Raw genomic sequence first — 26880 nt, 5'->3', positions numbered from 1 at the left:
ATTTTTCCTCAACCTAAGGAAGACCCTTTTAACAGTTAGGAAATGATCAAATATGGAATAAGCTGTTTTGCAGAGGGATGAGTTTTTCAGACTGTCAGGAGGATATTTCTGAACTGAGCAAGAGGATAGATGTGGCTTCTAAGTTTCCTTCTAATTCCCAGGTTCTGTGATTCCCTGCTAGATTTATAATTATGAAGGTGGAAAAGATGGCTAAAGAATATGAGCCCAGACAAAACAGCCTCCCTTGATTTTAAAACCAAAATTCCACACCAGGGATATTTGCTTGAGGAATATCTCACTGTCTAGCTGACTTGGTTGCCAATATTTAGAGGCCTAATTCTCCTGGGTCCCTGTTTCCTTGTGCCTTACCTCTAGCTCAATTTCCATCTTGGCATAGAAGGTACAGAGGGAGTTGTAGGGAAATGCCAAGAAGGAGATCTCAGAGACCAGAGTTATAGAAATGCTCAGAACTGTTTTATGAAAACATTAGTATGGGCTGAGTGAGTGGAGACAGAACATGCTTCCTTTCCTTGTTGGGCTCTATGTGGCTCACTTGTTATCTCCAACCCCCCCTTATCTCTTAGATCTTCAACTAGCCAGCAGGAGGGTTGGTACAGGAGTAGGGGTAGAAGGTAGTAATTTCAGGTTCAAGAGTTAACAGTACACTGGTCAGGAAAGCTGAAGAATGAGATGATAAGTGTCTTTACAGTTTGTGAAAATGAAACAAACAAAACAACTTGAGAATCATGTTCCTGGAATTGTGTCCAAATGAAAGTCTCAGGTTGAAGGGACCAGGACTTTGACTGATGCAGTACAGTATTTACAGGAGTCTTGCTTGGTCTTTCAGAGCAAAAACAATTATTTGCTCTCCTTTCATCTAACACTGCTGTGCAGAATCTCCATAGCCTGGTTGCTAGAAATTAGGGTTCTTATAGTTGCTGTGAAATAAACTCCATTCACTTTCCTCTTGACACTCCCTTCTCTATGTCCTTGGCCAAATGTTACCTGTTGTTTCACGAAGTGACCTTTTCTTCGTTGCACCCCATTAGCTGCTCTTTCACTGCCAGTCACTTGCTGAAGTCCTCATCACTATCACAGATCTGCCTACCAGGGCCATGTCTGTAGCCTAGCCCACATTAACTTTGCCAACACTTCACCATTTTTCTCTGCATGTCCTCCCTCCAGTAATGTGCATGTCTGTGATGTTAACCCTGGGACAGAAAAGTAAGAAATCTATCAGAATCCTGGCTGAAAGTCCTATTTCTCCTTGAAACCGAAAGAGCTTTTAAACGTGGCTTCCTGAGTTTTTCAGTTTGCTGGTGGGTGGGTCTGGAGTGGGCATCCCGTCTGCACATCTGGTAGAGGCACTTTCCAGATTTTCCTCATGACTCAGGATCAGTTTCTGACTGCTGGGCGGGGCAAAGCCTCCTGAAGTTGCTGTGAGGCACCTCCCCCTGTGAGCAGAGCTTGGTACAGCCCAAATAGTTTTCAGGTTAAGAAAGCCAGAATCTTTGTTCAGCCGCACTGACTGAACAGACTTTTAGTGGGGTTACCTGGCTAACAGCAGCAGCGGCAACGGCAGCAGCAGCAGCAGCAGCAGCAGCAGCAGCAGCAGCAGCAACAGCAGCAGGGCTCCTGGGATAACTCAGGTGAGTAGAGAGGGAGTTCACAAACTTACCCTGGAGTTTTATTTCCTGGATAACTTAGCGTCTAAGAAAGATGAAGAAACTTCAACTTTATAGTTAACCAAACTCCACAGCTGTATTTTATGGCTTGTCTGGTTCAAATATGTGCCTATTATTAGCAGTTTGAGAACTTCAAAAATAATGGAATTTTTGGTTGGTTATTTTGAGGGGTGTGTGGGGTGATGATTGTGGTTGTCTGGCAATGAAACTTTTCTGGGGATATCTGGTCAGTTTTGTGTGTGTGCACACAAGCGTGCATGTGTATGTGCTTGCCTTCTGCTACCCAAAATACCTGGTAAGTGAGAAAAAACCACAGGGGATGGTGTTGAGGGGGAGAAGTGTGGCTCCTTTCAGGGCTTCCTTCTAGCTTCTGCTGACCCACAACTGTGGGCAAATTATTGAAATGCGGGCAAAATCTTGGAGCCACACTGTATACAAAAGGCCCGTGAGCTCTGGTAGGAGGGTGAGCAGGCTGTGCACTGTTGCACAGGAGAAAGTGGTGGCCAAGTCTATCTTAACTCCCCGTCTGCACAGCCAGTGGTCTTCCTGCCCCGGTGACAGGTTGATCTTGGCTATTCCATTTTCCGCCTCTGGCCTGGCTTTGTTCCCTTCTGATTCCAGCTTTGGTTTAAACTTTGATTTGAAGATGGGGCTCCATCCTCCACTCTCAGGCCAACTACACTGTTCTAGGGTCTTCACTGGACCACTTGATCAGAGCTGGCTTTGGGTGGGGGACAGGAAAAAGGAGCGGTGCATTGCAATGGAAACAATTGGTTCTGAGGATTTGGAACTGTAAGTTTGCTGAAAAGCACATAAAAAAACTCGACAAATTCTGCTGTCCTGACAATTACTTCTGGCTTCAGGATAAAGCATCCTGGTTTGTATTAATGGTGTATTGAAATTCAGCTAATGCTTCATTTGCTAATCTTTATTGTGAAAGTAAGAACACTTTACAGTCTGAAGTAATAAACAAAAAATTCTTTGTGGACTGCTAATTAACTCTTTTATTCCTCTGGAAGTTTGTGTGTGTGTGAGCATGCTTATGTGCACGTGTGTGCCTGAGTGTGTGTGAATACTTTGTATTCAGATAACGTTCTTTATTTGTCCTTAGACTCCCTAGCAGTCTAGGGAAAAAGTCTAAACACTTATATGGTCAGGAATCGGTTAAAAAGCAGGCTTTCCATATCCTTGGGAGTTTTCAGTTCCTAAATTAAAAGCAGAAAAAGCCCCTTTGTGACCCCCAAACAGTGTTTCTTTGATTAGCCTTGATTTGAAATCATCTCACCTTCTGACAGCTTGCAATTCAAAAACAAAACTTCTAAGTGCATTATTGTGAGAAGAGGACAAAATGAATTTTTAAAAGCAATGTCTTGCTTGACATATTGTGTCTGCCGGTTTGCCCTCCTCCCCCACCTTACAACAAATTGTGGTTAAAAAAAAAGTTGGGAGGTCCCAGTTTTAGTGTGGGCTCTGTCACTACATAACCCTGGGCAAGTTCCTTTACCTTACAACAAAAGAAAGAAGTTGTACTAAGTGATTTCTAAGAGTCTTTCCAACATAACGTTCTATAAAATCAGAATTTGATTCTTGAAAGGCTGGAAAAGTAGACATATAGGATGGGCTTATTCAGCCAAAAGAGCAAGTCAGCCAAAAAAGGAGGGGTGAAATAGGGAGGCGTAGAGAATGGTGGAGGGGCGATTTTATATTAGTCTTCTAAATGTTGGTGCATGTCTTATTTAAAGCACATGATCAAATTTCATCAGTTTCCCCTAAAGACAGAAAATAAATTTAACTTGCTAAAAACAAGTGCTTCCTAATACTACTGCCCTGCTTTAGCCTTATCTTTAACAATTAAAGAGTATGTTCACATACATAATTTCATTACATTCTCCCAATAACACTCTGAAGTAGACAGGACAGCTAACGTATTCTCATTGTGCTATGGGGAAACTGAGGGACTGAGATGTTATATATACTAAATGGTGATATTTTGGATTTGTTTGTGGATCTTGTAACCACCTGTGTTGTTTTTTATCATTTTGAATTGCTTTTTATTTTTTGATAGAATTATTGAGCAATGGAATTAAAGAAAATTGTATCCTCTTTTTTTTTTTTTTTTTTTTTTTTTCCTTTGAGTGACTTTGAACAGACTCTTCTCTCTGGGCAGAGTAGGTACATCCTCTATAAGGCAGTGGACTGGATCAGAGGATCTCTGTGGTCCTTTTTAGACCCAGAATATCTGGTTAGAAGTTTGAATCTGAACAGCCATACATAAGTCCCATGGTTAAATGCGTGCCCATATATGTAAACTATGACTCTGCCTGTGTACATATGAAAAAGCACTGTTCTCTGTATACCATGTGGATGCTGAATTTATATTACTTTTTCCTATCCAAATCCCTTTTCTCTCACCATACCACCCCCAGGTGTGGGGATAAGGGATGTGGATTGTGGATAAAGTGGTGCCTACTTCATGCCAGGACAGAATTGGGTCTTCAGTATTAAATTTGTCTGCAAACTTTTATTGATTTGATCTCGATTTTTGCTCCAAGTACAGAACAGGGAGGAAACTGAGGAAAAGGAGAAACTAGCCAGGAACAATGCCTTAGCCATGCCCTCTCTCCCTGTCTCCATTAAGTTCCCTCATGTTCTCTCCCACTCACCTAAATCCAAAGCAGCTTGTGAACCACAGACAGGATGTATTTTATCAGATATTTTTAGAGCAAAATATGCTTTTTACTCTAAGGCTAATGCACAGGTTAAGAAGCAAGAGATTCTGCTTTCACGACTTGCCTAACTTCCTCAAGCTTTCCAGTCCAGCGAGTAGAAAAAAAAATACTTCCCTCTTTAAACTGCAGCCTTGTATTCTACGTGGCAGTCTCCCTCAACTTCCCCTGGCATTTCTCAACTTTCTGCACTCTGGGCCCGCTTCTATCCTTTGCCTTGGCAGACACGGTTGTCCTCATATTCTTTCTCAAAGTGGTAGGTCTGAATTAAAATAATATTGCTTAAGACCATTACCTCAGTGCTAAGCCCCACACTCTGCCTCACCCAACCACTCATACCACTAGCCCTCAGGCCACAGGGTCCCCCTTCTTAAATGTCCACAAATTGCCTTTGTTAGCTAGAGGCTCTCCATGGTTGATACTCAAATCCGTGGGTTTATACTCAAACCCCTAATTTTTTTCTTGTCTACCGACTTTCCTAATATGTGATCTTTAATGTAAGGGCTCTCCCATCCCCATCGCCATCGGGTGCAATAGAACAGAAAGGAGGGAGCATTCCCTTCTCTGCACTCATCCGTTCCAACAGAATAAGTTGTTTATGACAAACTCAACTTACAAATGTCTGGGTTTCCAAAAGTTTTCTGATGTTTAAATGATGAACCCTCTGATGTAAAGGGTTCAGATTCTCCCATGATCATCAAAACATGAAAATAAAGAACCTTTTCAATATCTACCATGGCAATAAATTCTAGGCAGAATGCCTCAAAGTTTGGTATCATGTTTGCTTTGGAAGATTTCTTCATTTGAACTAAAAAATCCTTTCTCTAAGAAGGTAGTGACCAAAAGAAGCAGTGTGGTGTGATAGAAAGCTGCACACCGAATCTGCCATTGCACAGAACCTGGGTTTGAGTTAATTCTGCCAGTTTCTAGCTACTGCTTCTCTAAACTGCCATTTCTGCAGATACAAAATGAAGGGCACAGATAATCTCATTAAGCATGACTGCTATGACGAGAACCCGAACTAAAATGTAAAATACACATTTCAAACAAGAAATTGCCATGCAAACGTTAATTCTCCACATAAGACGTTTATCCGTTCAACAAACATTTTTTGAACAATATTTGTGTGCCCAGCTCAATGCTAGGCAATGAGAGGGCTTCAGTGTATATTTTACATTTATGGATCACTTTCTACTTATTCAAAACTACTTTTACACCAACCATCTCATTAGGTACACCCATGGTGTAAGAGGGGCAGGGCAGATAACCTCACTTTCCTGATGAGAAAACTGAGGCACAACCAAATGGATCACAGTTCTGTTGCCTAGTCAGAAATGAGGGTCACTTTTTTTTTTTCTTTTTTTTTTGAGACGGAGTCTCGCTCTGTCTCCCAGGCTGGAGTGCAACGGCACGATCTCAGCTCACTGCAACCTCTGCATGAAGGTCACTTCTACTCCACAAGTCCGAGAGGACTTGGGACTACAGTTGTACTGTAGTGGAAGGTCAGACTTATAGCCTGCTCTTCTTTATTTACTGTGTGTCCCCAGAACACAAGCACCCCAACCCAAAAGGTATTCTGTCAAGCTGTAAACTATCCATATAAGCTGTACATTCTGCCTCTGAGAGAGTCTACTGGGATCACACGGGCTTTAAAAATCAAACCTGATTTTCCTTTCAATTTATGCTACTTCTGTCTATACACAGGCCCTCTTTATAACAGGGATTCCTTTTGCAGGATCTTGCCTGCCTTACCATTTGACCGAGTAGTAAGGAAGACCTTTGAAGGCAGAACAGGAAATACTCATTTATCCAGAATGTCCAGAGACTAGGAGGTTCTGGCAAACTAAATATTCTAATTGCCCCAGGCTATTCCACATTTACAGTCCCCAGGCTCTGGCAATTCACCAAACCTTCTAGGGAAAACAAGAGGCGCAGTAGTGTTTGTTGTTAAGTTTGAGCATACAAGAAAATTGGGATCCATTTGTGACAGCCTCCAAATAGGAGTCTGGGCAAACATTCAGGTTGGCTCTGATGCTGCATAACTAAAAATTATTATTGATACCATCCATGCTTTCAAATACAATGAAGTACACTTTAATATTTAAAACACGTGAGCAGACAAATCTGATGAAAAAAAGGACATCAGTGTTTTGCAGTGCCCCCACAGCTCTCAATTTTAAAAGCAATTGCCAATAAATAAGGCTATGAAAAAAAAATGTGATTATTCTCAGCTTCTTGTTCCTTGGATTCAGAGAAAGGGTAAGTTTGTTGTACACACATTGCAAATAACATTGTAATAACATTGCAAACATTTAAATTAAAAATTGTTATGGTTTTCAAATGGGGAAACTTCTTCACCAGTGAGGCATTTCAATGTGATACTGAAAGGACACAAAATGAACTAGTAGAAAGGTCTGATCAATATTTCACTTTTTATAAAATAGCGACTGCCCCACAGATGTACCACACAGATACTCCTTAAAGTGCTAACGTATTCTCCTTATTTTTTAGCAGACATTCTGAAACTTACTCAGGTTTATTTTTGTTTCAACCCTCCTGTGATTATAGAATATAGACAGTTATTTCTAAAATACATTTTGAAATAGTTGACACGATGTAAATTTCACAATCTCATTCTTATTTACTGTTGAATGCCAGGAGAGGATCATTAAAATCATTACAAATCTATCTTTGTGAATCAAGAAAAAGCGCTGAAAACCCTATTATCACCCCAAGGCTATTGAAAATCAAATTTGCCTTTCAAATTATCTTCCTAAAAACCAGTTGTTAAGAGCACTTGAGTGTGGGGCACTCTGATAGACATTGCTTGAAGAATCACTATATGAATTCTCTGTTTAGCCATGTGAGGTTTTTGTTTTTCCTCCCTTTTTTTTTTAAAGAAAAGAAAGCAAGAGTGTATTGCCGTGGGATAACAATCTATAGCCCACCAAATTAGTGTAATTGAATTTCAGAATCTGCCTTTTATCACAGGCAAAGGATTATACATTAGACTTTTAAGAAGAAAGACCATACAATCTTTCTATCTTTCCTTGTCTTTGGAGGCCATCTGCTGAGCCGTTTCTTGCAGTAGTCTGCCTGGCCAATAATAAAAAATGCAAAGCTCTCTAAATGACAAGACGGAAGAAATTGTGTAAAAAGACTTGTTGGAATGGAAAGAGGCTACTTTTCCCCTCACGCACGAAGTGCGTGACTCTCCAGGGCACTAACTTATTCTGACTATAGTAAAATGATTTTTTCCCTTATCTTCAAGTTGTACTTTGCCTTGAACTACTCCCTGCTGGTATAAATGGAAGACTTCTCTTTAAATTATAATGAATCACGTTTAACTCACAATCTTCACTTTTATTATTGATTTTTTTCCCATAAGATTAAGACACATATTGCCCCATTTGACAGATAAAGAAACTGAGACCCAAAATGTTTAGGTGCCTTACCCAAGGCCCCATACTAATTAGTTGCTGAGCGTGGACGCTTCTTTCTTTGAAAATGGTGACGTTTCCTTTAAATCCAAACTAGAAGTGCCTAGCTCTGGGAAGAAGTCACTGGGATGACGGCTGTTTGTCTAATCTCAGATAACCCCTAAAAGACCTGAGAAATTCTTCCTTCAAAGACAACAATTTTCCTCATTCTAGGCATAGTTCAACACTATGGGTCCTCCTCTGAAGCTCTTCAAAAACCAGAAATACCAGGAACTGAAGCAGGAATGCGTCAAAGACAGTAGACTTTTCTGTGATCCAACATTTCTGCCTGAGAATGATTCTCTTTTCTATAACCGACTGCTTCCTGGAAAGGTGGTGTGGAAACGTCCCCAGGTAACTTTCTATTTTACACATTCTCTCTCCTTGACGTCCTTCATCATACCTCTACTTGATCCACTGTTTCACTTACAAGGTCTACTGTGTAGACCAATTTAGAAGTTAAGTTTCTTTCTTTCTTTCTTACTCTTTCTTTCTTTCTTTTTTTCTTTCTTTCTTTCTTTCTTTTTCTTTCTTTCTTTCTCTTTCTTTCTCTCTCTTTCTTTCTCTTTCTTTCTCTCTCTCTCTCTTTCTGTCTTTCTTTCTTTCTCTCTTTCTCTCTTTCCTTTCTTTCTTTCTTTCTTTTTTTCTTTCTTTCTTTCTTTCTTTCTTTCTTTCTTTCTTTCTTTCTTTCTTTCTTTCTTTCTTTCTTTCTTTCTTTCTTTCTTTCTTTCCTCTCTCTTTCTTCAGCTTTATTAAAATATAATTAACAAATAAACATTGTGTATGTTATGGTGTTCAATGTGATGTTTTGATATACATATACATTGTGAAATAATTACCACAATCAAGTTAACGTATTTATCACCTCACATAAAGAAAACTTTATAATGAAAGTTCTGTGGATCTGCGCTCCTGGCTCTAGCTTGGAGTCCTGAACTTTAGTCAAATTTTGACAGATTTACTTAGAAAACACAACAAAAAAAGATATGCTGTACCTTTTTGAGATTAGCTATTTAACCTTAAGCAAATTAATCTAAGATCCAATCAAGGTGTTCTGTGTATCAATAGTTGTTTTGTTTTTACTGGTGAGTAGTAATTTATGATATGGATATGCCAAAATTTGTTCATCTACTCACCTACTACAGGGCATTGGAGTTGGTTCCAGTATTTTTTACTGTTACACATAAAGATGCTATGAATATTTCTGTACAAAAAAGAGAGAGATGCCATTCTTATTTTCTTTTGGAAGTTCATTTGAGTAAATATGGTAACTCGAAAAGCAACTATGCTCTTGCCTCTTTACTAAGTTACCTATCATAACAATTTAAACGTAATTTTAGACCAGTGAGGACAAAAACTCCTTATACAGTAAGCATAAATAAGATGAATTTTAAAAAGAAAAGATGAATTTTTCATGGGGGCGAGAAGGGTTCTTTGCTGCTCTATGGACACTGTCACCTGTATCATCCCACAACTGGACAAGTGGGCTTCAAGTAGAATTGTAGGTCTTTCACCACCTATTAGTAGTAACTACTAATAGCTGTTGCGGTTCTCTGTGCATCATCTGTATGTTGTGTCTCTAAAGCAAGTTTCAGAACCCTTTCACTAGCCCTACGTGAGCAGGAGCTCAATGTATAAAACAATAGGATGACGGAGTCTGGAGAATAAATTGCAACCTTGCTATATCTAAAGGGTATAACTGGATAGAAGGATATTGTACCTAAGCTCCTTCTCAATGTAGGTGATGGGTATATAGGCATTGTGAAATGCAAGTTCTTGGACCTTCATAATATCCTGAAGACATTCAGGTCCTATTTAATGAGGTTCCTTTCTGTGTGCTATTATAGAACCATCTCAGGCATCATCTCAATGTTTGCTCCTTCAGGTAACCCTTTCACCAACTATCACTTTTAGTTGTAATTTCCACAGCTTAAATTCCTAAATGGAGTTATGCCAAGAGCTACTTCAGTTTATGCACGTTGCTACCATGTGGTGGCAAGATACACCGGTTACATCAAGACTTGTTTTCTATGCAACTCAAAGAACATATCTTAGTTTTTGCCTATAAAGAATGACAACCATTGAAAGTATGAGACTGGGAGAAACTCGCTCTGTCTGAAGGAGAATTACACTCCTCCTGCCTTTCTGTGTCTGGAGTTATTGACATTCCAGCGGATCACTTAGCTGACCTGCAAGAAAAATCTAGGAAATGAGCAGAATTCACTAACCAATACTTTGGTATGCAGACAGGCTTTTTTTATTTTGCAAAAATACATAGAGAAAATAGAGATACATTTTCTGGGATCCACTCTTATGAATGGACGGTGATAAATGAGGGGCATCCCTCTTTTCTGATGCTTGGATATCAAGGAAAAGACATCAATATGGCAGAAGTAGCTAAAAACGAAGCAGGAAATTAAGAGAGGTGTACTGGGTAGGTTTCTTTCTGAAATAGGACAGACTTGAACATATTTATAGGCTAAGAAGTAGATGGTAAAGAAGAAGAGGTTGAAGACACAGAAGAGAAAAAGGATAATAGGTAGGGGTGAGGTGGAGGAGGTGGGAGGGAATCCGGTGGGCAGCAAAATTGCAAGCCAACATGAAGCCATTCCCCAGATGTGCACCAAGCAGACAGTGTTTCCTGTACTGGCTGTCTTTAGACACATCCTTCCCCCTCTATCTTGGCTCAGCCCATTGTCCTTTGCCTTCATCCTCCAAATTCTGTGGATTGAATCCTAGATGGATTAGCAGGGAAGGAAAAAGTCTTAACAACCGTGGCATTTTGCCTCTAAAGCAAACAATACCCCTTCTAAAGTGAGAGAAAATCAGAGAGAGAGGCTGAACAGTGGGGATGGGTAGGAAAAAGAATCAACAGTCACGACATGCCTACTATGGGCCAGATACTGTGCTCGAGGTACATTATTTTATTTCACCCTTATTTACCACGGCTTAGCAAAGTAGGCATGTTAAAAGTTACTTTGATGCAATTCTGTTTTCCAAGTTTAAAAAATACCAGCAGATACATGCCCATTATATATCTTTATATAGAAAGAAACTGTGTCTTTAAGAGAAGGTAAGTATTTGCTCAGGGTCAGACTGCTAACAAGCTAGGATTTTCATCCGGGTTTGACTGCAAAGCCTGCATGAGTTTTCACTCTATCCTGCTGTCGTATCAGGGAGATAGAGTTAGTTGTTTGTGTCTCCTGTTTTTACCAAAATAAGTAGCTTCCCTCCAGTCAGTTCTCACATTCCTCTTCACTGTGTTGATGCCACACTTTCATTAATTGTTCCACACTCTCCTGTCTGAGAGCATGGTGTTTGCTTAGTCTTATTAAGCCCAAAGGGAGGGTCACTAGAGAAATATTTACTGAACACCTACTCTATGCCAGCCTTGGTGCAAGACACAGACATGGCCTGTGGTGAGGCACTCCCATTCTAGTTGGGGAGATGGATATTGAGCTATCAAAGAGTTAAAAAAGAAATGAATGTTGGATGTATGAAATGCTATTTTCAGGCACATGGACAGTAAATCATGTAGAATTTTTGAAGAAGGGGAGTTTACCATAGATTGGAATGGTCGGGGAAGGGGCCTCTTGTGGGGAGTAGGAGAAAAAAACAAGGTTCTGGACCACCATCTGAGCCTCCTCGAAAAGCTGTGGATTCTTTCCCAGCCAGAGTGGAGGCCAAGCCTGTGGTCAAGAACCACGTCAAAGTTCTCTGGCCTCTCATCAGGAAAGCTGAGAGACAGAGCTGGGCCTCTCTGAATTGGCTCAGGAAGACCAGATGAGTCGTTGGCCTCCCCTGCCTCATTGGCAAAGTTGAGATCCTGGTTTGCAGTGAAACTTACAGACACCTTGTTCCTTGGCATGCCATGTAGCTGCACACTTAACTGGGGCTCTTTTCTGAAGTCTCCAAAATGGAAGCAACACGATTAACCTCATATTTTCTGTCTTTTTCCTTTCTCATGTTGAAGGCTTTTGCCTTCATAATCCTCCATGCCTGCAAACACCACTGATAGTTTAACAGACTGACTCCAGTCAAGCTCTGCCCCTCTCAGCCTGGGCCACCCTCCCATTCTTGGGCAGGATTGAGTTCCCCTCCTCCCACTTGCCACTTCCTTGCTGTGTTTTAAGGAGCCTCTTCAGATGGCAGGAATTCTGAGTGTTTTGCAATTGTTCAATGCCATATCATCTGCCCATACCCTCCAGAGGAAAGTTCTTAATTTATCCAGCTGTCCATTGGCCTCAGCTGTTGTCCTAGTTTTCTGAGTACACAGGTATATTGCCTGAGACCATGTGCTCCAGGACTTTTCTATCCTCCTGGAGCTCAACATATATAGTCTTCATAAATTATAAGATCTAACTTATACTGAGTTACAGTGTGATCATAAGACTGCCGGTTGGATTTTTTGGCTGAAATCTGCCTGCCAAATTCCCACAGAAAATCTCTTCTCCAGCTCCCTCCAGCCACTCTCCCCTCCTACCCACCTCTGGCTTTTTTCCTTACTGACTCATATCTACCTACAATAGTGTCTTAAAATCAGACACATCTAATCCCTGACTAAAAAGGAGTAAAGCCTCATGGGAATTTGCACTGTCAACTGTGGAGGAAAAAAGGACTCCTGCACAAGATCTGTCAGCTCTCCTGTCAAGTTTTAAGTTCAACCTTGCTACCATTGCTGTTGCCTAGTCTTCCCTTCGAGAATACATTCCCCTGGGGCCATTTTACTACATTGTCTGGTTGAGAGTGGGAGGGTGATGAGGCTCTGGATTACAATTATGGTAGTAGAAATGGAAGGGAAAGGCAGATGAGGGGAGACATTAAAAGCAGAATATACAGGCTTGGGTGATAGATGGCATGTGAGGGAACTGTAAAAAAAGAAACACGTTTCCCTCTGTGCTAATAGAAATTTCCAACCACCAGCTGAATGCAACATCTCGGTATAGTAGTTTTGGCCTAGTCTGTTCAACAATTTCCTTTTCTTCCCAGAGACTATATCACCCCATGTGAGTAGTCCTAAGTGTTTTCCACTGTTTACACAATTGAAGAGAGTTGAATAGGCCCATAGTCTTTCTCTCCAACTGTCCTATTTATTTTAAATTATGCATTAACAAACTTTAACAGCTTTATCGAAGTGCAATTTATATATTGTGAAACTCACCTGTTTTAAGTGTACAAAGCAATGATTTTTAATAAATTTAAAGTTGTGCAAACATTACCACAACCCAGTTGTAGAAGAGTTGCATCACTTCAATAAGATCCCTTGTGTACATTTGAAAGGAGTAATCCCTTCACCCTACCCCCACCCCCTGCTGCAGCCAACCACTAATGTACTTTTGGTTTCTATCCAGAACTGCCTATTCCGTACATTTCACTTAAAATGGAATCATGAAAGTAACTGGCTTCTTTTTCTTAGCATAATGTTTTCAAGAGTCACCCATGTTGTGGCACATATCAGTTTATTCCATCTTATTGCTGAACAGTATTCCATTGCATAGATACACAAATTATTCCCCAAAAAGCAGTTTGGGATCTATGCCTTGAGTCTCCTAGCAGAATTCTGAAGGTTAAGTGGAAAAATGATTACATAGTGATTGGTGGCCTAGTTTGGAGGTGGAAGTTGGGCCTAAGATCCTATTCTATTCTCCATATTGAGTTTTCCTTGGATGGGTTAGGAAGGAAGAGAATATTTTACTGATAACCAAATCTTCATGCAGAATTGAAACTCCCCATTAGGAAAAGTGGACTCCTTGAGAGGCTGGTGCAACATTGGTCCTTGAGCCTAAGTCCACCTATAAATGCTCCATTTGGGGGATGGTTCAACTTTCTAAGTAAGATAACAGCTACTTGGACTAGCTCACAAAACCCTCCATTCCTGAGTAGCAGTTCTGTGCAAATTAGCCCCTGAGCCTTCTGGGACTATTCAGACCCTGGACTTATTCCTAATGTACCTACCGCAGGGCTGGCCTCACTTGTAGATGTCCACACTCGTACCCCCTCACTACTGCTAGACTGCACGTAGCACTTGGTCAAAAGTGTTTCCACTCTTCTGGCTGCTGGTTTTCTGGGCAGCTTTTCATTTTACTGTGGTTCCTGTGGTTTACCCTGGGCCTCCATGTTTATTGTCAGTAAATTTCACCTGTGTAAAAAAAAAAAATGCTGAATTTGGATGTGGTAGGTGCAAAGGGAGTCACATAAAGTGCCTTGTGCAGGGCTACAGGACTTGTAACTGTATGCCCCCTCCCGCTCAGAGGTCTCTGGGAAGGAGGATGAAGTAAGGACAATGAGAAGTCCCTTAAGACTAAGCTAAGAGAGCATACTTCCTAGAGAAGCTGCTTTGCTTAATGGAAGGTTTTGGCTCAGAGGCGGGGTCATGTGGGGACCATTTCAGCTTTACTCTTGGTACTAACTTCCTAGTTGTGTGTTTCTTCCTAAGAAATCATTTTGCCGTGACAAACAGCCCAGTTCAAGGATCACTTCAACTGTGCCAACACAGCTGGGAACCATTAGGGGCTCAGCATCCCTCCTCGCTGCTAAGCCACCCAAATATTGTGAATATGTGTGCTGTGACCTCTCCTCCAACCCCATTCCTACCTCTCCAGCACGGCTCAAGCTGAAATGTCCCATCTGCACTCTGCATCTCAGCTTTGAGTTACAGAAAAATTTCTCAAGTCTTACATCCTTAACCCCAACAGGAAGATACTCGTGTGTCCAAAACTAGGGAAGAAGTCAACAACCAGTCATTTTGTTGTTTTCAAATTTGTCACCAAATAGTCTGTTTGGCTGCTGGATTTGCATTGGCTTATTACCATTTACCCTTTCTAAATCCTTGGCTACTTTCTAGTCTTTTAATGCCTCACTTCCTTAAAGAGACAGAAGATATGGCTTAATAAAGGATTTGCTTCCCAGGTTTCATATCACGATGTTTACATATAGTAAGAGATTGATTCATATTTAGTGAATTTAAATGAGCAGACTAAGACCTATTAGTGATATTTATCCTGGAACCAAAAGCTAAGAGGTAAGTAAGTTTTCCAAGAGAGTGAAGAGTGTTTAGGTAGGTTTTAAGCAGAGGCATAAAACATTGGGATGAATGACTGAAAGAGGTGGTAGCATCTCTGTCCCTGAGGAGTTGCACAATATCATCCTTTATGTGGTGGCTATTGTTGAGCCTAAAGGCACAGAGATGGATGACTGAGGTCTTGAGTTTTATTCTCTAGCCATATGTGGTTCTGAAAAATAAAAAAAACTTTAGGCCTAGGTCTCCTGCTGACTAGCTAGATGATCAGAGTAGCAAGTTATTGCCCCTCTCTGAGCTTCCTTCCTCATGTGAAAGATAAGCTTTACTAGTCTCCAAAATTCATTCCAGTTTTGACATTCTATGACTGTTAACTTGTCATGTTTTAAATCAATTGTTAAATAGCCGTCGTGTATGAAGAGGGGTAAAGCATACCTGGAGAATGGGCCAGTTTATAAGAGGAAATGGAACATGGTGGGGAGGGGTCCCAAACTTACATTCTCTCATGAATTTGACACAGCTTTTAATATATATATTATATGTACATACATATATATACATAGACACACACATATAATATACAATAATCATATCCATCTTGGGTCTACAACAGAATAATTACACCATTCCTCAATTTGAATTCTGTTTATATGTCTTTTTGCTGACTTATGTGGCCCTTTATGTCTTCAATAGAAGTTGACATGCCAAAAGTGTTGGCTAAGCCTAGATACCTATTGTGAAATGAAAATCTTATGGAAATTCAAGACACCATAGTGTATCTCCAACCACTAACAACTCTACATAAAACTAGCAAATAATTTGTCTTACTAGTCTAAAAGCACATTTTTTCATATATCAGTGTTCACTTTATTGTTTTTCCATGTTAGGAAACTATGATATGTATTATCTAGGTCAAAGAAATTATTTTATACTTTGACATCTTGCTCCAAATAAAATGAAAACACCTGACCTGGGGAGGAAAAACTGTGCTTAGTTTCATTTTAGAAAAGGCAAAAAACAATGAGAAGAAAAAGAACATCAGGGTTTGACTCACTCAACATACCTGCTCTATGTTCAACAAGTGAAAACAAATGCAGTTTGCAACTCATAAAAAATATTTTTTAAGATAGAAAATTCTCCTAAAACAAAAAGTAGTTGTGAGCTACCAGGCATGCATCTAAAAAAAAAAGACCTGAGAATCCAAAGCTGACAACCCATCTAGCCATCTCCTTTTGGCAGAGGGATGCCCAATTAATCTCCAACCTGCACTTGTCTTTGCCCAGAATGCCTGCCTATTTCTTTCCAGAGTTATTTTGGTTTTTAAAGAATATATGGAATGTTTCATTCTGTAGACCAGACCCTTCATCAAGGAGAATTATGGCCATTAAAAAAAGAGATTTGAGGACCAGAAAAATATAGCTGCCTCTAATACTTTTTAAAAGGATATATGTCTAGATTCCATTTGAGACAAGGATTTATTTCTGCTGCGTAAGCAGAATGTCAAGGTACTGGTCAATGGCCTCCTCGTGAAGCTTTCTCGATCTAGTCAAGAATGCATTGGTATTTCCTGCCTTTGAACTCTGCAAATGCTGGTACTCTGAGTCACCCAATTATGTCTTCAACCATGCAGTGTCATGTATGCCACAATGCCTTTGCCCATGCCTTTCTCTCTACCTGTTATGCCACTGTACCCCTCTCTTGTCCAACTGCCTAATTCTAGTCAACTCCAGTGTTAACACCACTGTGAATCCTATTCTGACTATGATCAGGAGAATTATGGGGATTCTTCCTTTAGACATGAATTATGCTTTGAAAATGACTCTACTGTGCCCTATCACTTTATGTTATAATTGTATTATTTAGGTGTCATTTTCTTACTCCCAGGGCAAAGGCACAGTTAATATGTTGGGGGGAAGATACATGCATACATTCCAAACAAACACTGCCCCCACTCTGCCCAGATTCCCTCAGGACCTTCACTGGGAAGAGGGTCGGTTGAAGTGTTCCTGTGAGTGGTTTATTACCACTTGCTATTAATGCTGCTGTCATCTATATTCATCCAAAAATGTAGAAAAATCTGGTTGCTATGGAGACCACTGTTGCTTTTGCTTTATGTTAGAAAAGGGCTTCCTATAAGGTCTCCTAACTGATTTTCCTAGAGAAGGAGAAGAATTAACGTTAACCTTCATTAGACCTTGTCTCTTTAATACAACCTCCCTTCCAAACACAGGTGCTTCAGAAAATCTCATCCTGGCAAAATAGGATCAGAGTGTAATGTACTAATTCCTAGTTATTATTTTTTTTTGAAAGGTCACTACTGTGGTGAAAACCCTCCCAAACCCCAATGATAGCTATGTCTAAGAGCCCTCACCACCGCATGGCACCCAATCTCGTCACACCCCCTCCTTTCATTTCTCCTGCCACTTCCAAACATGGGGCAAGATGATCAACTGTTTTTTGGTTTTCCTTATAATCCCCTCAGTCTTCCTTTCAACCCACCTATGGAAAGTCTACTCATTTTTCAACTCTAACCTTATCTCCTCTATGAAGGCTGTCCTGCCTAGTTCAGCTCACAGTGACTCTTATATAACCTTCCCAGACTCTCATATAACCAATTATTGTATTCATAGGACATCTGTGATGACCCCCGTCTGATTGTGGGCAACATTAGCAACCACCAGCTGACCCAAGGGAGACTGGGGCACAAGCCAATGGTTTCTGCATTTTCCTGTTTGGCTGTTCAGGAGTCTCATTGGACAAAGGTATTATCCCTCCTGTGGGACCTCATTCAGTTTCCACTTTCTTGTCTTCTTTAATAACTTTAGGAAAAAATCAGCTCATAACTTTCTTAGATTGTTGTACTTCTTGAAAGTAGAGGTATTAACTAGGCGACTTCCCTCCATTTCATTATAAGAAGTTTTCATTATAAGAAGTTTTGCAAACACAGAAAAGTTGAAAGAATTTTATAGTGAACACTCATATACCCACCTAGATTCTGCCATTAACATTTTACTCTACTTGCTTTGTCATATATGGTCATTGAAATCTTTGGTTATCATTTGCCGTGCATTGACTCAGTATCTCTGCATATTACATTGTACCTACTGGGATATAAAGTCAGTAGAAACCAGGGAGTCACTAATACATATTAATAACAGAAAAGGTGAGAAAGACAGAAGTAGGACTTTGAAAAGGTTCTAATAAATTATTAATAGTACAAAAATTCCTTTAGCATTCAGGTAGAGTTCAAGGCAATGAAGTATTAACTTGACTTGGGACAAAGTTAAAACATTTTCCTCAAAAAAATAATTTTAGAATATTAATGTGTAGCTGTTATATAAAAAAATTTCCTAAACATGATTTTATTCAAAATGCAAATTAAATCCATATTCAATAGAATTGATATAAAATATCTAGAATGGATATTTAAAAAACAAACTACAATGGGTCTTGATTTTGATTGGTTTTGCTTTTTAGAATGCCTTGCATTTTAAACATGCAATCATGAATATGTTTATGTCGTCCGCTTCTCAACATCTAGTTTATAGATTATTTGTGGAAAGCATTTAACCACTGACTGGTTGTCCCAGCCACACTGTGTTCTCCTGTGTGCATTTAGACAGGAGTGGTGATATCATCCTCTGCCAAACTGATCTGAGGAAGCAGAAGTTGTGGGCAAAATGCTATACCTAGGATTTTCCAATCCAGACTCAAACCAGGTGTATGTGGCTTGCTTCCTGTTGTCATGTGGATTTGCCAGGAGTAAATTGTCATTTCAGTTTCTGGATGTGGTGTGGTGAATAACACTTGATTAAATGTTCTTGCATTTCTAGACAATTCCTAACCATAAGGAACAGGAGTGGGACCCTCAAAAAACAGATAAATATGCTGGGATATTTCGCTTTCGTTTCTGGCATTTTGGAGAATGGACTGAAGTGGTGATTGATGACTTGTTGCCCACCATTAATGGAGATCTGGTCTTCTCTTTTTCCACCTCCATGAATGAGTTTTGGAATGCTCTGCTGGAAAAAGCTTATGCAAAGTAAGGAGGGGATTGACTAGTCTGCTGTCAGGGTACATGAGGAAAGGAAAGCCGCATTTGTCTTTGGGAGCTCATTCTCTCCCAGCCCAACCCTGGAGTTTAAGTTGGGTAAGATGTCAGTCAGAACCAAGGCATTGTTTTGCACTTGGGCCTGGCTGTCAGAAATCTTAGATGAGAGAGAAATTAGAGGTTCTTGTCTCCATTTAAACTCTTACCTGCTCCCGGGTATCCTTTCCTGCTGCTATCTGCAGATCACATGGCATTATCACTTCGTTTTTTCTTTATCTAATATCTCCCCATAGAAAGAAGTTTTTGCATAGATTGTCCTTGATCAACATAGCCTAAGCCTAGAAATTTCTGAATACAATTTCAAAAAATATCTCATTTCATACCTAGAGAAAAGCCATCTGGTAAAGTCTAGGCAGGGAATGTTCTGATTCTTTAGAGTATGATGTTCTTGACCTGGAAAAACAATTTTACAAAGATAACCTTGCATACTTGCCCTCAGGCTGCTAGGCTGTTATGAGGCCCTGGATGGTTTGACCATCACTGATATTATTGTGGACTTCACGGGCACATTGGCTGAAACTGTTGACATGCAGAAAGGAAGATACACTGAGCTTGTTGAGGAGAAGTACAAGCTATTCGGAGAACTGTACAAAACATTTACCAAAGGTGGTCTGATCTGCTGTTCCATTGAGGTTTGTACTCATGAAAAGCAACCACTGTATACTCATTCCTGGCAGAAGAGACTACAAAATTTAGTAGGGAAATTCGCCCTTAACCCAAAGACCCATGAAAAACTATTAATGGTACTTGGAAAGCTAAGATACACATTTTGTCCTGATGTAGAAGTTGAGGTGCTTTAATTTTTTATCCTTTTGTACCAGTCATTCCACGTGGAACCAATGCAGCATCTAGGCTGGTGTCAGTAGTCTCTGCTAAATTATTCCTCCTGTCTCTGCTTCTAGATCTTGAGGTTATGTCTGCTTGTTCAATAAATGAATCTGCCCCATCAAATTTTATGCCAGTTCATATTAATGTACTACAGTGGATAGTCTGAATCTGACTTGTTTGAGTTGTTATATTACATTCTTTATTTCTTTTTCTCTACGGCTTTTGTTTCAAGTTGGGTGTCAGGATGAAATTTCCATCTGTGTGAGAACTAGCTTCAATCCTACTGGGTTAAGCCAATTAATGAAGAAGGGGGGTCAGGACTGGGTCTCCCAGTTCCTGTGCCTTTATATATCTTTCTTTGCTCTCAGTCTCCCAATCAGGAGGAGCAAGAAGTTGAAACTGATTGGGGTCTGCTGAAGGGCCATACCTACACCATGACTGATATTCGCAAAATTCGTCTTGGAGAGAGACTTGTGGAAGTCTTCAGTGCTGAGAAGCTGTATATGATTCGCCTGAGAAACCCCATGGGAAGACAGGAATGGAGTGGCCCCTGGAGTGAAATGTGAGTTGCATTCCACTTTCACAGCTACATCTCCAAAGCCCTGTAGTTCTCCCAGACCCATCCTTCCAGACTGCTAGTGTGCTCTCAGTGCTCAGTGACATCTGTGGGCTCTTGTCAGGCATGGGGTCTGTGACCCAGCCACAGATGAAATAAAGCAGGACTGATTCTCTTGCGTTCTGTTTCTCTGGCATCCTGCTTACTACAAGAAGTCAATGGCAAACATAATGGTTTATCTTTTTTTTTCTTTCTTTCTATTTGCTTTCAGTTCTGAAGAGTGGCAGCAACTGACTGCAGGAGATCGCAAAAACCTGGGGCTTGTTATGTCTGATGATGGAGAGTTTTGGTGAGGAGCGGTTTCTGCACTAAGGGAATTGGGGCTTCCACATGGAACTACAGTGTTAAGTATTAAATATCATCTTTATCTTTTTCCTGTGCTCCTTCCATTCAGGATGAGCTTGGAGGACTTTTGCCGCAACTTTCACAAACTGAATGTCTGCCGCAATGTGAACAACCCTATTTTTGGCCGAAAGGAGCTGGAATCGGTGTTGGGATGCTGGACTGTGGATGATGATCCCCTGATGAACCGCTCAGGAGGCTGCTATAACAACCGTGATACCTTCCTGCAGAATCCCCAGGTTTGAGTCAATTACTTTATTTGCCTCAAAGTTATCCAGTCAATAGGAACTCAGATCTTGCTTTGGTCATCTCTGGAGTATTTCTTTAGCATCAAGTCTTCCATTTGCAGTTATCGTGTAATATTCATCAACCAGGATCCCTAGGGATTGTCTCAGGTGCTTGTAAACCACAGCAGACTATGCCTTTTTGCAGAGACAGACTTTGGCAGCATTATCAAATCTGAATCACCTCCTCTGGCTGCCTCTCTTCTGGCCATATCGCCTGGTATGGCTCTTTGACAATCCCTGCTTCCTTGTGATGGTCCCACATTGGAGAGAGAAGATCTGCTTTGAGATGTTCTCTCAATTCTTCCTCATTTCGCTTTACTGCCCAGCTGTTCTCTGGGGTGCACATTTACTATATTCTTCCTCTTTCTAATGCAGATGACTCTTTTGAACCCCATTATTATGCCTCCATTTTATCATCTAGATCCGGGTCATTTTTCCCAGGATTTGAATCATTGCCCTGTCAATGACTCCATCCCATCCATCTCCCATTACAGTGCTATTCCAGGTGACACAGCAGGGTCAAGTCCAGAATAAAAAACCCAAACATCTAAAGCCTGAATCTATAATAACCTGGATGGTTTCATCTCAAAATGTGCTGATGAGCTAACGCATAGAAAACAAGAATTCTGCCTGTATTGCTGTCTCACTGGACACGGGTGTGTCTTTTCTTTCCATGGATCTCATTGGTCAGGCATTTAGGAGAATACTGAGACTAGTGGGCTGATTCACCTAACTCATACTGCTCTTCCACCCTTTCCATTTTAATTGTCCCTAAAGAAAAGAAATCTCCTATCTCCCCCGCCACACACCACCTCACCTCCATTTACAACTCTGGAAATGTTTCAAGTATAAGGCACATATACTAAGCTGGGAAAATGGCTTCACTCTATATGTCTGTACAGGATTGAACTTAGGGGCCTTAGTTCTGAATCTGTTTTTTCTTCTTACCTTCTTTCCTTCCTTCCTTCCTTCCTTCCTTCCTTCCTTCCTTCCTTCCTTCCTTCCTTCCTTCCTTCCTTTCTTCCTTCCTTCCGTCATTTTAGAGACGGGATCTCACTTTGTTGCCCTGTTGTCCAGACTAGAGTGCAGTGGCAGGATCACAGTTCACTGCACCCTTGAATTCCTGGGATCAAGGGATCCTTCTGCCTTAGCCTCCCGAATAGCTGTTTTATGTTTCCTTCTAAAGGGAGAGAGGAATGGAGACAGAGACAGAGAGGAAAACCTGATGCCTTTTAGTTTTATCTCCTAATAGCACCGTGATTCCCCAGATGATGTTTGGAAAGTCTGACATAGGCTTGTAGCTTCCTTAAAGTGGCAGTAGCAAAACATCAATTCTCCAAGGAAGTGGATCCAGCTCTTCCACAGGCCGTATGTCTGGCTGGCAATAGGAGGCTAGCCCAGGGTGATGCTGTAGTGTCAGGTTGAGTCAAATGAAAACCCTTTCTGTCTTTATGGATTCCAGACTTTTTCTATAAATGGCATTTAAATACAAGGGGATAATAATAACAACAACAATAATAATACAATAATTTACCAATAACTTATTAGAACAAAGCATATCCTCTTTGGCATCAAAGGCTAAGAATAAAGTTGTCCCTCAACACATGCTGAATGACATAGAAAGAAGCAAGTATTAATGGTATGCACTTAGCAAGTCAATGAATTATCCAAGACCTTGTCTGATCAATATCAAAGCCCAGAAAATAACTCAAGGCTCTGCTTCCCAATAACAAACTTTCTTCCCTGAAATTTAAGCTGGCTCATCTGAAATGGGAATGCTAACTCACCTCTTTGGTGGCCTCTTTCCCTTAGTACATCTTCACCGTGCCTGAGGATGGGCACAAGGTCATTATGTCACTGCAGCAGAAGGACCTGCGCACTTACCGCCGAATGGGAAGACCTGACAATTACATCATTGGCTTTGAGCTCTTCAAGGTAAAAATTTGGAGCAGAGAGAATGAAGGCAAACAAAGTAAAAATTAGTATGATTTAGGGGTAGGGGAAGAATGAAAGGCCTAAGGATAAAGAAAATGGAGGATACAAAAACCACGATTTGAGAGGAATTGAATATTTTACCCTATTTCATTTCCAGGTGGAGATGAACCGCAAATTCCGCCTCCACCACCTCTACATCCAGGAGCGTGCTGGGACTTCCACCTATATTGACACTCGCACAGTATTTCTGAGCAAGTACCTGAAGAAGGGCAACTATGTGCTTGTCCCAACCATGTTCCAGCATGGTCGCACCAGCGAGTTTCTCCTGAGAATCTTCTCTGAAGTGCCTGTCCAGCTCAGGTTCAGTTTCCTTTGCAAGCCCTCAAACCCCTGTTCTTTGCTTTACCTCCAATCCTGAACCCCTTCACCCATCTCCCCTCTTCAGACGTTCGATGGGACAACTTGTTTAAATCAGACTTAATTCACTGAAATCATGGTGGTAAAAATATTTCTCAAAGGGGGGTTGGGGGAAATTCCCCAGTGAAGGTCTGAACTTTAGAGCTCTGGGCTACCCTTAAAGAGGAACAGGCCTATAGTCTAAGTTGTTCCACATCAAATTTTGTCTTCTGTTTTCTGGCTGATACCCTCTTTTCTTAAGCAGATGGCACTCCTCCCTGCTCTTCTATTATGTTCTGAGTGCTGGGTCACCAAAGCCACCTTTTTGTCCCAGCCCTGCCTACTTTGATCTTTATCTCCTGGCCCTTAAAGAAAGGAGAAAGGAAAGCATGCTCAAAATATATATAAGCCATATCTGAGGAAGAATGGGCTAAGTCATACAATGTCTCATGCTTTTCAGCAATGATGTCTGCTTTGGTGGACTTATTTCATCAAAGGATGTTTATCATATGATGAAAATATTTTATTTTTGATGTTCTAGGGAACTGACTCTGGACATGCCCAAAATGTCCTGCTGGAACTTGGCTCGTGGCTACCCGAAAGTAGTTACTCAGATCACTGTTCATAGTGCTGAGGACCTGGAGAAGAAGTATGCCAATGAAAGTAAGAATGGCAGGAATGTCTGGGAAAGCAAAATTCAGTTGCATTTATAGCACATAAGTTAGAAAATATGATCACAAATGATTTTCTCCAGCAATATTTTCAGTCTAGAGAAGTTGGGAATGGATGGCAATCATGGCAGAGGATGGGATGTCAACTTCAGGCAAGGCCTACAATAGATTCATTTTCATATTCCTATACAAAATATGGAAAAGGAAAGGGAAGTGGGAATAAAAGTGTTGAATCTCAGTCATTCCGGTGCTCAGGTGCTATGCTGAAAGTCCCAGGACTGGCTTACTGAGATACCTTCTTGTCTATCTAGAAAAGGAACTTTAATTGCTGTGTTAAGAACATGTCACTTTGTTCCAGCTGTAAACCCATATTTGGTCATCAAATGTGGAAAGGAGGAAGTCCGTTCTCCTGTCCAGAAGAATACAGTTCATGCCATTTTTGACACCCAGGCCATTTTCTACAGAAGGACCACTGACATTCCTATTATAGTACAGGTAAGAGTGTGTACAGGGGTCCCCAGAAAGGCTCATACTCTGTACCAGATACTAGATGATCCCAAGTACCTTATATATGTTTAGGATGCAGAGTAAGAATTATCATATTTTTTGGTTTGTATTATACTCAAAAACTCTTCTCACCAAGCATGGACACTGACTTCCTTATTACCATCCATCCTAAATCTCCTCTCTTCCATTTATTTAATTGTGGGCAAAAGCCCACATGCTCACCAGTACACATGTTAACACACGTATCATAAAATCCCATGGAGGGAAGCATATGCCAGTTCAGAGGACCCTCAACATGGCTAGGTCAGGATGAATCACTGCAGTCTGGCAGTTTTTCTGACTTAATACGCCTGACCAGCAGCCTTTAGGTAACCATCCCACAGGTCAAGAACAAACTGGAGATTCCGTTTTCTGGCTTTTCACCTATATTCTTTGAGATATCCTTCCCTCAGCTGATGGGCTATCAGGAAAGGACAGAATGGTCTCTTGGTTTTAAAACAAATCTTTTGAAGCTCAGCATTAGATCTGGATGTCACTGGGCAAAGGTTAATCTCACTGAGGGCTGCTCATCTTCACTCCCTTCATTTGTCTTTCCAGGTCTGGAACAGCCGAAAATTCTGTGATCAGTTCTTGGGGCAGGTTACTCTGGATGCTGACCCCAGCGACTGCCGTGATCTGAAGTCTCTGTACCTGCGTAAGAAGGGTGGTCCAACTGCCAAAGTCAAGCAAGGCCACATCAGTTTCAAGGTTATTTCCAGCGATGATCTCACTGAGCTCTAAATCTCCAATCCCAGAGAATCCTGACAAAGCTTGCCACCCTTTTATTTTCTGTCAGGTGCCAGGTCTTAGTTAAGATTCACAATCTTTAGAAAGAATGAGATTCACGATAATCAACTTTTCCTCTCTTCTGATAAATTCCCCATACTTCCCAATCCAAGTAGCATCAGTAGCGACATAACCTATATACCTCCAGCAGCTGGACATGGGGAGGCGACAGTCCTATCTAGACATCATACACGTTTGCCAAGAAAGGATCTCTGGGGCTTCCGGGGGTGAGATTCAAGCAGGACAATAACAAGAGGCTGAACTCCCTACAGATGTCTGTGATGTTTTCAGTTGTTCGATATATCTCCCCTGTAGGGCATGTTGAGGAAGGAGGAGGGCTGATCAAGGCCAAGCTGGTCTAGCCTGACATCCTAGCTCCTGACTGAACACTATAGACTTCCCAGCAGCATTTCACCCAGCAGCCAGAGCCGGCTTTAAGTCCCCAACCCTTACAGTCACCACTGCCACCACCACCAACCACAACCACCACCACCACCACCACCACCACTCACCACCACCACCACCACCACTCACCACCATCACCACCTCCGGAAAGTGTAGTCCTGCCCTCAACCAAGTCACCCCCCACAGTAAATTTTACCTTCATGTTGAGAAAGCTTCCTAGGTGCTTAATCAAGAGCTGGAGTTCAATGAGTCCTAGACAGTAAGAAGGGCCCGAGCTTCAGCTCAATGGAAGCCAGCTGTGTGCCACAAGAAGGAAAAGTGGAAGAAGCTGCAGTGGGAGACAAAGCCTCGGTCCCCCACCCATCTACACACACCTACACTCACACACGCGCACATGGGCGCGCACGAACTACCGTTTAGGCAGTCAGTGGGCAAGAGGAAAGATAAGTAACTACCATACACACCTAAAAGATGAGAGAATTCACCCAGACATACTACAGCCAGTTTGGGGCCCCTGACTGCAATGTGAAACCTCTCGCTGCTGCTAGGTTTACAAACAAGCCCATTGTCCTGTGCCTCCTAATATCATTTGTACTGAAGACCCCATCTGGGGACTTGAGACTTTGGTCCCAGCCCAGACTCCTCAGACTTTTCTCTCAGTTGGGATGCTTCACTCGCTGGGGGTGTTTGCCCTCTCATTTTTCAGTACTTCTACAGAATTTTCTCTAGAGTCAGTCATTATGAAATGTTCTTCCCTCCATCTTAACCTATCAATGTTCTGCCCCTCCTTCAAGGCCTAGTATAAATGCCACCTCCTCCATGAAGCCTTCCCTAATTCCACCCCAAACCCCCACCTTCAACAATATTTCAACGCTTCTGCAATGATGAAAAAGAAACATAGTTGTAGTACTTAGCCTAGTCCAGCAAGCATTCATTTTTAGCTCGCTCATTTTTTACCATGTTTTCCAGCCTGTTTAACTTCTGCAGTGCCTTCACTACACTGCCTTACATAAACCAAATCACAATAAAGTTCATATTCAATACATTGA

General features: G+C 41.2%; 1 protein-coding gene across 1 annotated transcript; it reads left to right on the top strand.

Annotated features, from left to right (window-relative positions):
- The first annotated feature begins 1495 nt into the window (after window positions 1-1495).
- On the top strand, window positions 1496-26880 carry CAPN6 (calpain 6). Its single transcript, XM_010383395.2, has 13 exons — window positions 1496-1649; window positions 8065-8244; window positions 17539-17670; window positions 18742-18950; window positions 19459-19651; window positions 20216-20409; window positions 20675-20752; window positions 20858-21044; window positions 22905-23027; window positions 23185-23387; window positions 23965-24086; window positions 24453-24589; window positions 25199-26880. Exons 2-13 carry the CDS (start codon window positions 8080-8082, stop codon window positions 25379-25381), a joined length of 1926 nt encoding a protein of 641 aa, XP_010381697.1. The 5' UTR covers window positions 1496-1649; window positions 8065-8079; the 3' UTR covers window positions 25382-26880.

Source organism: Rhinopithecus roxellana, chromosome 7, assembly GCF_007565055.1.
Source record: "Rhinopithecus roxellana isolate Shanxi Qingling chromosome 7, ASM756505v1, whole genome shotgun sequence".
Classification (NCBI taxonomy): domain Eukaryota; kingdom Metazoa; phylum Chordata; class Mammalia; order Primates; family Cercopithecidae; genus Rhinopithecus; species Rhinopithecus roxellana.
This window is presented reverse-complemented; position numbering and strand designations above follow the sequence as displayed.

What these genes read in the sequence shown, in the direction of transcription:
- CAPN6 (XM_010383395.2), top strand. Translation starts at nt 8,080, where the DNA reads ATGGGTCCTCCTCTGAAGCTCTTCAAAAACCAGAAATACCAGGAACTG. An exon ending in AGGAGTCTCATTGGACAAAG is followed by an intron (nt 17,671 to 18,741) that starts GTATTATCCCTC and finishes TTGCATTTCTAG; the next exon opens with ACAATTCCTAACCATAAGGA. An exon ending in AGTGGCCCCTGGAGTGAAAT is followed by an intron (nt 20,410 to 20,674) that starts GTGAGTTGCATT and finishes ATTTGCTTTCAG; the next exon opens with TTCTGAAGAGTGGCAGCAAC.